This window comes from Manacus candei, unplaced genomic scaffold (genome assembly GCF_025592945.1).
Source record: "Manacus candei isolate 608988 ecotype Guabito, Panama unplaced genomic scaffold, ASM2559294v1 h1tg000025l, whole genome shotgun sequence".
Taxonomy (NCBI): domain Eukaryota; kingdom Metazoa; phylum Chordata; class Aves; order Passeriformes; family Pipridae; genus Manacus; species Manacus candei.
The window spans coordinates 9,559,395-9,572,283 of record NW_026138073.1 but is presented as its reverse complement, the minus strand read 5'-3'; the positions used below and the strand labels follow the sequence as shown (position 1 = coordinate 9,572,283).

The window sequence follows — 12,889 nt, the reverse complement described above, 5'->3', positions numbered from 1 at the left end:
CCGGCCGTGCCGTGGCGAAAGTGCGGTTGCTAGGGACGGCGCGGCGCTTTACCCAGCGGCCGCCCCGCGCCAGGCGCCGCCGCAGCTCCATTGTTGGGGCCGGCCCGGGCCCGCCGCCGCCGCCGCCGCTGCCGCCGCCCATGGAGCCGCCCGCCCGCTGAGCGCGGCCCCGCGCCGGGAGCGCCGCCGCAGGCAGGGAGCGGGCAGGGGGGAGCCAGGGCAGGGCGGCCGGGGCCCGGGTAGGGGGCGGCGGGGCGGGGGCCCGGCCCGGCCCGGCCCGGCCTCGGCCCCCCGCGGCCCCGCCATGGGCGTAGACTTCGACGTGAAGACCTTCTGCCACAACCTGCGGGCCACCAAGCCGCCCTACGAGTGCCCGGTAGGCACCTGCCGCAAGATCTACAAGAGCTACAGCGGGATCGAGTACCACCTCTACCACTATGACCACGACAACCCGCCCCCGCCCCAGCACACCCCCCTGCGCAAGCACAAGAAGAAGGGGCGCCAGGCCCGCTCCGCCAACAAGCAGTCGCCCAGCCCCTCCGAGACTTCCCAGTCGCCCGGCCGAGAGGTGATGACCTACGCCCAGGCCCAGCGCATGGTGGAGGTGGACCTACACGGCCGCGTCCACCGCATCAGCATCTTCGATAACCTCGACGTGGTGTCCGAGGACGAGGACGTTCCCGAGGAGGTGCCCGAGAACGGGAGCAATAAGGAGAACACGGAGACGCAGAGCGTCCCTCCCAAATCTGGCAAGCACAAGAACAAGGAGAAGCGCAAGGACTCCAACCACCATCACCACAATGCCTCGGCCAGCACCACCCCCAAGCTGCCCGAGGTGGTGTACCGAGAGCTGGAGCAGGACACCCCCGATGCCCCACCTCGTCCCACCTCATACTACAGGTATTGCCCGTGGCTGGGGTGTGAGGAGGCTCCCAGGCTTGTGCCCTGGGTCTGGAGGTGGAATTGGCCCGGCTCTGTGCAGGCGGTTTGCCCATGGCCTCTGATGGCCTATCCCAGCTCCTGTGGAGCTCGCTGTCCCATGGCTTCAGGCTCTTGGGGCTCTGCCTGGCATCACCTCCCAGTTCTGAGGGGTCTGTGTGTCTACAGAGCTCTCAGTTGCTGCTTAGGTCACTGTCAGCAGTTTGACTGCTGCTCTCTTTCCTTGCTGGAACAGCATGTACGGTCATAACAAAACCCAAATGTGTCCTTTTGCCTCCTATTCTGCTCTTTGGAGATATGCTGGGAGAGCTCCAGAGCCCCTCAGCACCAAGATGTACCTGTAGATCTGTTTGGGGGCTTAATTCTTAATTTTCGTCCTACAGTTTTCTGTGAGAGGTTTGGTCAGTGCAGTTGCCCAAGGTAATACCTCAAGCAGGAGTTAACACAGCCCCCTCTCCAGAATTAAAAAACATGATGCGTCCTTTCCTGGTTATCATGTCTTGGTCATGAGGCTGCTGTCTCTAGAGAACTGGCACCTTCTGGGTGGCTTGTGCAGGCCCCTGCCTTGCGCTGACAAGTCTCCAAGGCCTGACCTTGCTCCTTAGACCAGTGTTATTTTGTCTGCAAGGTGCCGCTGTGCCGCTGCAGTGCTCGGGGTGCAGCGGCACTTCTGCACATTCCTGCCTTGTCCTTGTTTCTTTATTTTGACTTATGGCTTGGCTGGAGTGTTAAAATGTTCCCTCAGCCACAGCCAAACCCTGGAGTTGGGCTTCAGCAGCTCCAACCGTGCTGAACATGCCCTCACTCTCCCGTGCTGTCCTTCCAGGTACATCGAGAAGTCGGCAGAGGAGCTGGATGAGGAGGTGGAGTATGACATGGATGAGGAGGATTACATCTGGCTGGACATCATGAATGAGCGGCGGAAGAACGAAGGTGTGAGTCCTATTCCCCAGGAGATCTTTGAGTACCTGATGGACCGGCTGGAAAAGGAGTCGTACTTCGAGAGCCACAACAAGGGGGACCCGAACGCCTTGGTGGACGAGGACGCCGTCTGCTGCATCTGCAACGACGGGGAGTGTCAGAACAGCAACGTCATCCTCTTCTGCGACATGTGCAACCTGGCTGTGCACCAGGAGTGCTACGGGGTGCCCTACATCCCCGAGGGACAGTGGCTCTGCAGACGGTGCCTGCAGTCACCCTCGCGCGCTGTGGACTGCGCCCTCTGCCCGAACAAGGGGGGGGCTTTCAAGCAGACGGATGATGGGCGCTGGGCACACGTGGTCTGTGCCCTCTGGATCCCGGAGGTGTGCTTTGCCAACACCGTCTTCCTGGAGCCCATTGACAGCATCGAGCACATCCCGCCCGCGCGCTGGAAGCTGACCTGTTACATTTGCAAGCAGCGCGGCTCCGGGGCTTGCATCCAGTGTCACAAAGCCAACTGCTACACTGCCTTCCACGTCACCTGCGCCCAGCAGGCCGGGCTGTACATGAAGATGGAGCCCGTCCGGGAGACAGGTGCCAATGGTACCTCCTTCAGCGTGCGTAAAACCGCCTACTGCGACATCCACACACCGCCGGGCTCTGTGCGCAGGCTTCCCGCCCTCTCCCACAGTGAGGGGGAAGAGGAGGAGGAGGAGGAGGAAGAGGAGGGAAAGGGCTGGAGCTCTGAGAAAGTCAAAAAAGCGAAGGCCAAGTCTAGGATCAAGATGAAGAAGGCACGGAAGATTCTGGCAGAGAAACGGGCTGCAGCGCCCGTGGTTTCTGTGCCCTGCATCCCCCCTCACAGGTACGACCCACCGCCCTCCTTGGACTGGGGAGAGATTTCTCCTTTTCTCCATGCTTCCTGTCCTGCTTTCCATGTAGATATTACCCTGTTCCTCTCCTTAGCTTTTTGCACAGGTGTTTCTCACTTCGTTGTTGCAGAGGGCTGTGGTGGTTTCCTCTGGGAGTCCTGCAGAGAAGCAGGGCTGTGCGATGCGCTACCCCACAAAGGTGTCTGGGCCCTTGGTGGGGCAGGAAATAGCTGCTATTAGTTTAACAACAGAGAGTGAACTTGGCCAGATGCGTCAGGAAGCAGCTGGAGGTTCCCAGCACTCCTTTCCTGTTGTGCTGACCTCAGGCACTGGAGTAAATCAGGCAGCGAGGAGGGGACTGCTCTCCTTTCTGCTGAAGACCGTTTTCTCCTGAGGCTGTGCCAGGCAAATGACAGAAGTGCGGGAGCAACTCAGGCCTGGGAAACGGGCTAATCCCAGGGGTTGTTTTGGCTCTGGAGCAGAGAGGTCTGGGATTGGGATCCCAGTGCCCTGCTGAGCACAGTTCATGCATCCCAGCAGCCATGTACCCCTTGCTTCCTCAGCGTTTTGTGCCAGGTGCAGCAACAGCTGTGTCTGCTCGGGGCTGCCTGTTGGAGCAGGGCTGTGCAGCTGTGGATGCTGAAAGCCTCTGCACTACTGCCTGCAAGGAGGGGTGGCTGGAGAGCACCAGGACTCCTGCCTGCCAAGGGGCACGGTGGTCCCAAGGCTGGCTCCACAGCACAAGGGCTGTTGGAAAGGTACTTGAAGCCTTGCCAGGGATTGTGTTTCTGTCACATCACAACCCTGTGGGCTCACAGGGGTGCAAACACCCTGTTGTTACAGGTGTAACTGCTGTGTGTCTTGCTCTGGTTGGATTGTTGGGCTGGCATACAAATCCTGAAATGAGCATTTAAGAGCCTTGCCAGAATTTGTCAGTGTAGTTTATAACTCTTGGTGTCCTCGGCAGCATGTAAAAGCATATCAGGGCATCTTAGGGTGTTTTTGGATCTCATTGTCACCCTGCAGCAGGCATCACACCGTTGAAGTGCAGGTTTGGCACAGAGTTGTTTGTCATCATGGTGGTTGAACCGCCTCCTGAGCTGCTGAAAAATCCTCCTCCCCATGGTGGGAGCTGAGCCACCCCCTGAGCTGCTGAGCTCTCCTCCTCCCCACAGGACACCATCCAGCCCTTGGATCCTCAAGACTATCTCCTCTGCAGTCAGCGGGGAGCACACATGGGCTGTGTTCTCTGGGCAATGTTCTGGTGACCTGAGGAGGCAGGTCTCTGCCACAAGGCTGCTGGCTTTTCTCCAAAGTCTGTTTGTGTCCCAGCCTTATGTTTTTGCTCACTCAGGGCTTGCTCCATAGCCAGGGTCTCTTTTCCTACTTGTGGACACATTGGCAGGCAGTTTGTAGACTCTTGCTGCTATCGAGCTCACAGTGAAACCCACACTGAGCTAGAAGCTATTAACCTCTCCCCAGGCCTTCCTGTTGGGATTAATTATTCTTCAAGGGCTGTTGCCAGAATGCCAGATGTCTTCCTGTGGGAGCTGTGCTTGGCTGGTGATGGCACATGAGACTGCCGTCCCCAGCCTCTTCACCTGAGGCTGAGGCAGGTTGGATCATCCCATGGGAAGAGCTGTCCCTGTGAGACAGGGAGATGCTGGGGGTTTGTCCCTTCGGCTCCATGCTAGCAGGGCGTCTCTATCTGACTTCGCTGAATGAGGCTGTCCCAGCCCCTCCAGACTTTCTGCTGTTGTGGGGAGTAAGAAATCCCTTTTGTGGTGTTCTGGGCTGTTTAGAGTAGTCTTGGATGGGAGCTCTGTTGTGCTCATGCCACCTGCTTCCTCCTCATGCTTTGCCAGGCTTGAGTTTCTCTGGTAACATTTGGCCAGGCCCTTTATCATGGCTAGCAACCCTCAGACAGATAAATAATGGTTTTGGGGTAGCACCATAACACTTACAGTCTCAGGGACTGTGGGAGCTGTTAAAGGTTCCAGCCCCTGATTTGGCTGTGTTGTAGCCCAACCTGGCTCAGCCTGCCCTAGGCTTTCTCCAAAAGTTGACAGGAGGTAGAAAGCAAAAGTCTGTTATGGAGAGGCAAGGCTGGATGTTTCCTGGCATCCTCTCTTGTGTTTACTCTGTGTGACTTGGTGTCACAGAAATTCCTGCCATGGGAAAGGGTGTTCTCTCTCTGAGGAGCTTCTTAGCTGCTCTCAGCAGCTGCTTCTCAGCAGCTGCTCTTAGCTGCCCTCAGCCAGGGCTTCTCCTGTAGCATCCAGGCTTGCCTTGTTGATGGGCTCTGTGGTTCCTCTCCTTTCCTTAGGCTCAGTAAGATTACAAACCGTTTAACCATCCAGAGGAAGAGCCAGTTCATGCAGAGGCTGCACAGCTACTGGACCCTAAAGAGACAGTCCCGCAATGGTGTCCCCCTGCTCCGCCGCCTTCAGACGCACTTGCAGTCACAGAGGAACTGCGACCAGGTAAGGGCTGCTTGGTTTGGGGCTTGTGGGGCTGCAGGGAACCCTGGCTGTGCGTATGCTTCCTTCACCTTCAGAGCTGCGGGCTTGGAGCCTTTGCTGCATGTGGTGCTTGCAGGTGCAGAAGGGGGGTCAGGGGTGTTGAGCTCTCAGATGAGGAAAGGGCAGCCCCAGCTGCTTTTGCTGCTTCACCTTCTCCTCCGCTCTCGGCGTTCAGAGAATTGCCAGACAGTGAGGCCACTGGCAGCCTGCCACGGGGAGGGAATCCTGCACTCTCCAGCTGCCACGCAGAAGGTAGCTCCTTTCTCGTGCCTGCATTTGGCCTGTGGCAATGGCAGACCTGTCAGAAATGGCTCTAGTATGAGGCTGCTGTGTCAGCCAGCATTGAGAGAGATGGCTGGGGATCTCAGAAGCAGTCTGTAAGGAACCAAGGCTTCACTCCCAGTTTCTGTTACCACTCCAGGAGCACTCCCTCTGGGTGCTGCTTCCAGCCCAGTGTCTGCCTCAGCCTGTAGTCAGCAATTCACAGATGTGAAGTCTCTGGTACCAGAGAGGAAGATTTTTCTTCTGTCTCCCCTTCTGAGCTCTAAATCTTTCTTTCTGAGCCCTTTGATGACTGTGACTGGGCAGGGGTTTCTCTTGCCTTTGGCCCCTCTCTTTTTTTTTTTTGGAGAAGAGTTGAGACTGCTTCTGCTCATCTTCGGCTACAGGAAGATAAAAATTTGTCGTTTATTTGGTGCTCCAGAAGTGTAATCAAACAGAGCTGTGTTTCCTTTTTGCCCTATTGCACTTTGCTGGATCTCTGAGCAGCAGCACAGACCTCTTGGGCAGCTGCAGGCAGTCGGTCATGTTAGGAAGAGTATTTCCAGAGGCTCGGGGTGTGGCTTTGTGGCATCCTGAGGGCTGTGGTGACCAAGGGGCAGGTATTTAGCTCTGGTGAGACTGTTCCTGAGTCACTTGCCTAGGTTACAGCAAGGGAACCGGGACCTTTGCTGAACCAACAGGGTCAGGCTGGTTCCCTTTGCCATGGAAGATCCCCAGCACATGGTCAGGAAGGTGGAGATGGGAGCACATCTCTTATCAGCTCATGGTCTCTGATGTTCCTGCAGAGAGACACTGAGGATAAGAACTGGGCCCTGAAGGAGCAGCTGAAGTCATGGCAGCGCCTCCGCCATGACCTCGAGCGCGCGCGCTTGCTGGTGGAGCTGATACGCAAGCGGGAGAAGCTCAAGAGAGAGACGGTAACGATTGTTTGCCCCTCCTTGGGGAGCCGTTGGGGTGGGCGTGAGTAGGGGCTCCTTAGAGTGCTGTAGGTGTGTGCCAGGGTCCCCTCGCCCGTGCTGTGCCCTGTCCCAGCGGCTCTGAGCAAAGGTGGCTGCTCTGCAAGGTGCAGGTGGGACACGCAGGTGCTGGAGCTGGTGTTACACCTCCGATCCCCAGAGATGGGGCTGAGGGGCAGTCCCTGCCCCTCCGTGAGAAGAGGAGAGGGGTTGCTGTCCTGCAGGGCTGCACCACTGCTCCCTGGGGACAGTCCCCTCTGTCTGGGTGGGGGCAGGGGCTCAGCCCTGCTCTGTTCCTCTGTTTCAGATCAAAGTCCAGCAGGTGGCACTGGAAATGCAGCTGACCCCTTTCCTCATCCTCCTCCGCAAGACGCTTGAGCAGCTGCAGGAGAAAGACACAGGCAACATCTTCAGCGAGCCGGTCCCTCTGTCTGAGGTAACAGAAATCTACGAAGTAAGAACCCTCTCCCCCAGATTTCTGCTTCACTCAAACTTGTCCCTTGCTCGTGCCAAGGGCTGCCCAGGGTGTGCTCTGGTCCAGAAGCTCCCTGAGCAACTTGGTGCTGGCTCACACATCCTAGCACCCTTCACTCACCCGAGGGGAGTGTGCAGCAATGCTCCTCCTGGGTGAGCCAAATGCAGAACAGCCAAGCCGGTGCTGGCTGGGAGCACAGCACTTGGCTCTTCCTCTGTTTGTGTTACTGGTGACACCCTGGGGTCTGTGAGCAGTTGGGGATTCCCACTGGGAAAGGCAAAATGCCAGCCCTTGTCAGTTGGCGTGCTCTTACCTGTCCTCTTGTGAAGGCCTCTGCCAGGTGACTGACTCACACTCCCCAAACTATCACTGCTGTGGGCAGGGGAGATGATTCCTGAGATTCATCAAGTTCCAGCCTGGGAACGTAGGGAAGGGCCATGCTGGCTCTGCACAGCGCTGGCAGTGGGTCAGCACAGAGGCATCTCAGCAGAACAGGGAGGAAGGCTGTGTCCCACCTGCAGCCAGTGCTGCCACCTGGACGGCTCTGTTTTTCCTCTCTGCACTCACCCTCACTCCCAGGGGCTGCGCTTACAGCTCCGTCCCCACGGAACACCATGTAGCATACTGGATCCCAGCTGCCTGCAGGCAGGAGGAGAGGACAGGGTGCTGCCATCTGTGCTGGACCTGTAAAAACGCTTCAGAGTATGTATCCACAGGTTGAGACAGCACATGGGCTCCCTAATCCGGAGGCGTTACTGTTCCTCAAGCTGCAAAAGCAGATGGCATTCCCCGATGTGCATTTGGGCAGAGCACAGGAAGCGATACCTGATTCCTTTAACAACTGTTTTCTTGGAGCAGGTACTGCTAACTGTCTCCTGGGCCTTTAGCTCTGGCTCTCTCCTCATGCAGGTCCCAGACTACCTGGATCACATCAAGAAGCCAATGGATTTTCAGACAATGAAACAAAACCTGGAAGCCTATCGTTATCTGAATTTCGATGACTTTGAGGAGGATTTCAACCTGATCATCAACAACTGTTTGAAATACAATGCCAAAGACACAATCTTCTACCGGGCAGCCATCCGTCTGCGGGAGCAGGGAGGCGCCGTGCTCCGGCAGGCTCGCCGGCAGGCCGAGAAGATGGGCATTGACTTCGAGACAGGCATGCACTTCCCCCACTGCGTAACGGTGGAAGAGGCTCAGATCCAAGACATTGAGGATGGTGGGTACTTGTCCCCTGTCCCAGGGTACGAGGGCTACTCGGAGGTAAAGGCTGGGCAGAGCCAGGACACCCGAGAGTCTGTTTGAGCTGCCTCCCATGGGAAGTTCAGTTGGATGCTGGGCTGTGTGTCCCCACTTCCTGGAGAGGTGGGGACTTTGCTAGCCAGGTACCTCTTGGCTCTCTTAGGTTGGTTCTAGGCAATAGTTTGTCTGTGTGTCCTGCCAGTCCCTTGGTCCCTTTTCCTCCTGTTGGTCAGAGCAGGGGTATGCCCGGGATGTGGCCTCTCTGGCCCATGTCAGGGTACAGTCACTCACCCCGGCCCCAGCACTAGTTTTGAGATGCTGAGGCTCTTGCTGTGCTGCCTGGCTAGAAGGACTAACTCTCCCTGGTCAGAGCTGTGTATTCCCCCCCCTCTCTTCCCAGCTGTGGGCTTTGCTGGCTGCCACACTGCTCCAGATACCCCATACTCTGTGGTTGTAGTCCTGCTTGTCTCTGGGCATTGGGAGCACTGCCAAGAACATATTGTTAGAGAAGGGTCCTTTTAGGGTACCCGTGTCCCTGCTTCAGCACAAGACAGGCTCAGACAGGGGAACTTCCCTGCTCTGTAATGCTTCAGGATCCTTTTGACTTCTGTTTTTTTCTGTTACAGTTCCCTTTTTTTTTTTCCTGTTGTGTCCTTTCTCCAGCCAATGAGAACCCTAGTATCCTCCATACTGCTGATCAGCCTGCTTTCTCCAATGGTCCCAACTAGCTGGTTTTCCCCTTCTCAGGTCTTTTAGGGTAACTTCCCTAAAGGGTTCACAGGTGTTTGGTGGCATGTCAGCTACTTCCCTTCTGCAGGGAACCCGGATTGCCTCATGCCCTTTCATGTAGAGGAGCTCCAATGAGTTCCAGATTTCTTTCATCCATCTGCTCCTCTTTGTTCCCCCAGAAGATGTGCGGCTGCTGCTCTCGGAGAATCAGAAGCACCTGCCTTTGGAGGAGCAGCTGAAGATCCTGCTGGAGCGGCTGGATGAGGTCAACGCGGGCAAGCAGAGCATAGGACGGTCCCGCCGGGCCAAGATGATCAAGAAGGAGATCACTGTCCTCCGGCGGAAGCTCGCGCACCCGCGGGACCTGGGCCGGGACGGGCTGGAGCGGCACAGCTCCTCTGCCAGGGGAGTCATGCAGTCCCACAACCCCTGTGAGAAGGACCTGCAGACGGACAGTGCTGCAGAGGAGAGCAGCAGCCAGGAGACTGGCAAAGGTAATGCTCCTTCCAAAACACTGCCAGTTCGGGGAGCGGTGGAGAGCCACCTCTGGACTGGCTTGGCTGGGGAGCAGCTGCCCTGCCAGGTGCATCCTGAGGCTGGAGGGCTGTGTGGGCAGCTCCCCACACACACCTCACTCTTCACTCCTCTGTGTGAGTGGGGCAGGTGACCTCTTGCGGGATGGTCCCTTATCTCCCATTCCCATGCAGGGATTCCTCATTTCCTGTAATCTCTCCCAAAGAGGTGGGTACAGAGTATGATGTCTGTGCCTTCCTGGGCTCCCTCCCAGTGTGCCCCTCTGAGGACGGCACACACTGAGTAGTTTGTAGTGAGCCATGCCAGCCAAGCAGGGGGGATTGGCAGCTGAAGGAGACCACATTCAGTGTCTGGAACAGCTGCAGCCTAGTGTGTGTTTGCCCCTGGGGAGGGCTGGCAGATTGCTGGTGTTCACAGCACAGTCAGTGCTCACCTGGTGAGCTCGTCTCCTCGTCAATCAAGGAACTGGATGTTGTCCCAGAGACTGAGAGTTCCAGCTGTGTGATGTGGGGCATGAGATGGATTTTTTTGTCCTGCAAGGCCCTGCCAGCTCAGCCATGCTGTGGGGTTCTCTAGGGGCATTATGGAGCAGGCTGCCTTCAGCGTCCCTTCCTGCCTGGGGGCACAGGAGGGAGTTGCAATGGTACTGACTGCTGAGCTCCAAATGCTCTCTCGGGTTGGGATTCAAACACAGGCCAGCTACCAGCTCCCTGGACAGAGATGCTGAGCTGGGGTCTGTGGGGACACAGCAAAAGCTCCAGGCAGAGCTGCCAGGTGTCACTGGGGGTTTGCCGCCTCTGCATCCCAGTCCTGTCCACTAATCACCAGGAAAAGCAGGCTCTTCTGCAAGCAGGGACCTTTGTCTTTCAGGCCCTTCTTTGATATCCCTGTCTAGCTTTTACTGTCAGCAGACTGGAAAGTTTGACCCTGAAGTTGCAGGTGTGGCAGCACTCGGGATGGAGGATCTTCCAAGATAATGTTCTCAAGAAATGAAGCTGTTTCTTGACACCACTGCCATGCAGTTCCTGCCAGCAGGGCTGCAGCTGACACCTTCTCCCTCTTCCAGGTCTGGGTCCCAATTCTTCTTCCACCCCAGCACATGAAGTTGGCAGGAGGACCTCAGTGCTCTTCTCCAAGAAGAACCCTAAAACTGCAGGGCCCCCAAAACGTCCGGGACGCCCTCCAAAGAATCGAGACAGCCAGATCACTCCTGGGCATGGGAACAGCCCCATTGGGCCCCCCCAGCTCCCAATAATGGGGTCCTCCCAGCGGCAGAGGAAGCGAGGGCGAAGCCCACGGCCCAGCTCCAGCTCGGACAGTGACAGTGACAAGTCTGCAGAGGACACTCCCATGGGTGGGTGCAGCCGGGCGGCCGTGGCCCCGCTGGCAGCACATGGCAGGGGCTGGCGCAGTGGTAACGCTCTTCTCATGGGGTGTTTTGCAGACTTGCCAGCCAACGGTTTCAGCAGCGGGAACCAGCCTGTGAAGAAAAGCTTCCTGGTGTACCGCAACGACTGCAATCTTCCCCGGAGCAGCTCCGACTCGGAGTCCAGCAGCAGCAGCAGCAGCAGCGCTGCCTCAGACCGCACCAGGTACTGTCCCTGGCCCAGCTCTGGAGACACTGGTGCTGCTCGGGGTGTCAGTGGGTGGCTCTTGGCCTCGAGTTGCCAGAGTTGCCAGACGAGGAGCCCATTTCATGGTCTCTGTCTCTTTCACCCTCCTGCTGCTCCCAGCTAATCCCTAGAAATCTGCAGGGTTTGTGCCTTTTTTAATGTAAAACCTAAAGGTGTGATTGTGCACCAAAGGGCTAGCAAGGAGCATGAACTGGGGAATTCCCTCTTGGCACAGCAGCTGCTCTGTCACTGCCCTTCCAGCTGCCAGCACCATCAGGTTCCTGCCTGTGCCTCTAATTCTGATCAGTGCACATCTTCTGGGTCCTCCTGCGTGAAACTGGGTGGGGGTCTGGCTGGCACCCTGGCAGAAGCACCATCCCACCTTTCTGCCTGGTACCCTTTCCAAGTCCTTCCCAGTGCCGAGGCCAGCAGCTGGAGCCCACAAGCCCTGGTGTCCCACCAGGCTGGCCCTCCCAGAAGCAGTTTCTGAAAGCTTAACATGACTCTTACTGATGGCTCTGCTCCCTGTCTCTGCAGCACAACACCCTCCAAGCAGGGCAGAGGGAAACCTTCCTTCTCCCGAGTGAACTTCCCGGAAGACAGCAGTGAGGACACGTCGGGGACGGAGAATGAGTCCTACTCTGTGGGCACTGGACGAGGCGTGGGGCACGGCAGTAAGTACTGTGGCTGTGCAGCCACGCACCCGGCTGGCACCGTCACCTGGGGGGACGCAGCTGACCCCTCTCTCCCCTCTCCTCTGGCACAGTGGTGCGCAAGGGCATGGGGCGCGGCGCGGGGTGGCTCTCTGAGGATGAAGATTCCTCCCTGGACGCCCTGGATCTGGTGTGGGCCAAGTGCCGGGGGTACCCCTCCTACCCGGCACTGGTGAGTACTGCCCATCATCGGGGCCTCCAAAATCCATGTCCCCTTCCTGCAGACTGGCTCTTGGGGTCCCCGTTCCCCTCTCAGCCTTCCCCTGCTCTTTTGGCAGATCATTGATCCCAAGATGCCGCGGGAAGGCATGTTCCACCACGGCGTCCCCATCCCCGTGCCCCCCTTGGAGGTGCTGAAGCTGGGGGAGCAGATGACTCAGGAAGCACGCGAGCACCTCTACCTTGTCCTCTTCTTTGACAACAAGCGCACTTGGTAAGGCCGGGGCGCCGGGGGCTTTGGGGGGGGTGTCCGGAGACGATTGTAACCCTCAAACGAGGTGGCCCCCTGCTCCCCGCAGGCAGTGGTTGCCCCGGACGAAGCTGGTGCCTCTGGGGGTGAACCAGGACCTGGACAAGGAGAAGATGCTGGAGGGCCGCAAGTCCAACATCCGCAAGTCGGTGCAGATCGCCTACCACCGCGCCATGCAGCACCGCAACAAGGTGCAGGGCGAGCAGAGCAGTGACTCCAGCGAGAGCGACTGAGCCGGCCCCGCCGGCCGCTCCCCCGCCGAATCTCAGGGCAAACGGGGCTCGGGGACCCCCGTGCAGCTGGCCTGCACCCACTGGGGGATAGGGGACCGGGAGGGGTGGGGCCGGCCCCCCCGCGCCCCCCCCACTCTCCCATTCCCGGTGCCCGCTCCCTCCAGCCTGCCGCTCCTCGGGATGCTGTTCTGGCCGCCGCCGTGCCCCAGGGCGGCCCCCCCGCCCCCAACCCCCCGTGCTGCCCCCAACCCCTGGGCCCAGCCCCCCCGGCCGGCCCCGCGCTTGGACGTTGTTTGTATTTATTTTGAAGGAAGAAAAATCTATTGATTCTTAGAAAATAAACCTCCGCTGCGGAGCCGCGGCCGCTGCGGGCGGGGCGGGAGCGG

General features: G+C 58.2%; 1 protein-coding gene across 2 annotated transcripts; it reads left to right on the top strand.

Annotated features, from left to right (window-relative positions):
• Positions 1 to 47: 47 nt before the first annotated feature.
• BRPF1 (bromodomain and PHD finger containing 1) lies at positions 48 to 12,887 on the top strand. Of its 2 annotated transcripts, none has more exons than XM_051788506.1 (13): positions 48 to 900; positions 1,766 to 2,725; positions 5,059 to 5,215; positions 6,322 to 6,453; positions 6,800 to 6,928; positions 7,877 to 8,189; positions 9,124 to 9,435; positions 10,542 to 10,829; positions 10,920 to 11,067; positions 11,626 to 11,762; positions 11,855 to 11,973; positions 12,080 to 12,234; positions 12,320 to 12,887. In XM_051788506.1, the coding sequence occupies exons 1-13, from the start codon at positions 305 to 307 to the stop codon at positions 12,501 to 12,503; spliced, it is 3,630 nt and encodes a 1,209-aa protein (XP_051644466.1). In that variant the 5' UTR covers positions 48 to 304; the 3' UTR covers positions 12,504 to 12,887. The 2 variants fall into 2 exon arrangements, with proteins under 2 accessions (XP_051644466.1, XP_051644465.1); XM_051788505.1 differs by having other exon boundaries at positions 50 to 900; positions 9,121 to 9,435.
• Positions 12,888 to 12,889: the final 2 nt, after the last annotated feature.

Bases quoted from the DNA above. Each gene is read 5' to 3' on its own strand.
- BRPF1 (XM_051788505.1), top strand. From the start codon at position 305: ATGGGCGTAGACTTCGACGTGAAGACCTTCTGCCACAACCTGCGGGCC. The intron at 5,216-6,321 runs GTAAGGGCTGCT...ATGTTCCTGCAG, and splicing joins CACAGAGGAACTGCGACCAG to AGAGACACTGAGGATAAGAA. The intron at 12,235-12,319 runs GTAAGGCCGGGG...TGCTCCCCGCAG, and splicing joins TTTGACAACAAGCGCACTTG to GCAGTGGTTGCCCCGGACGA.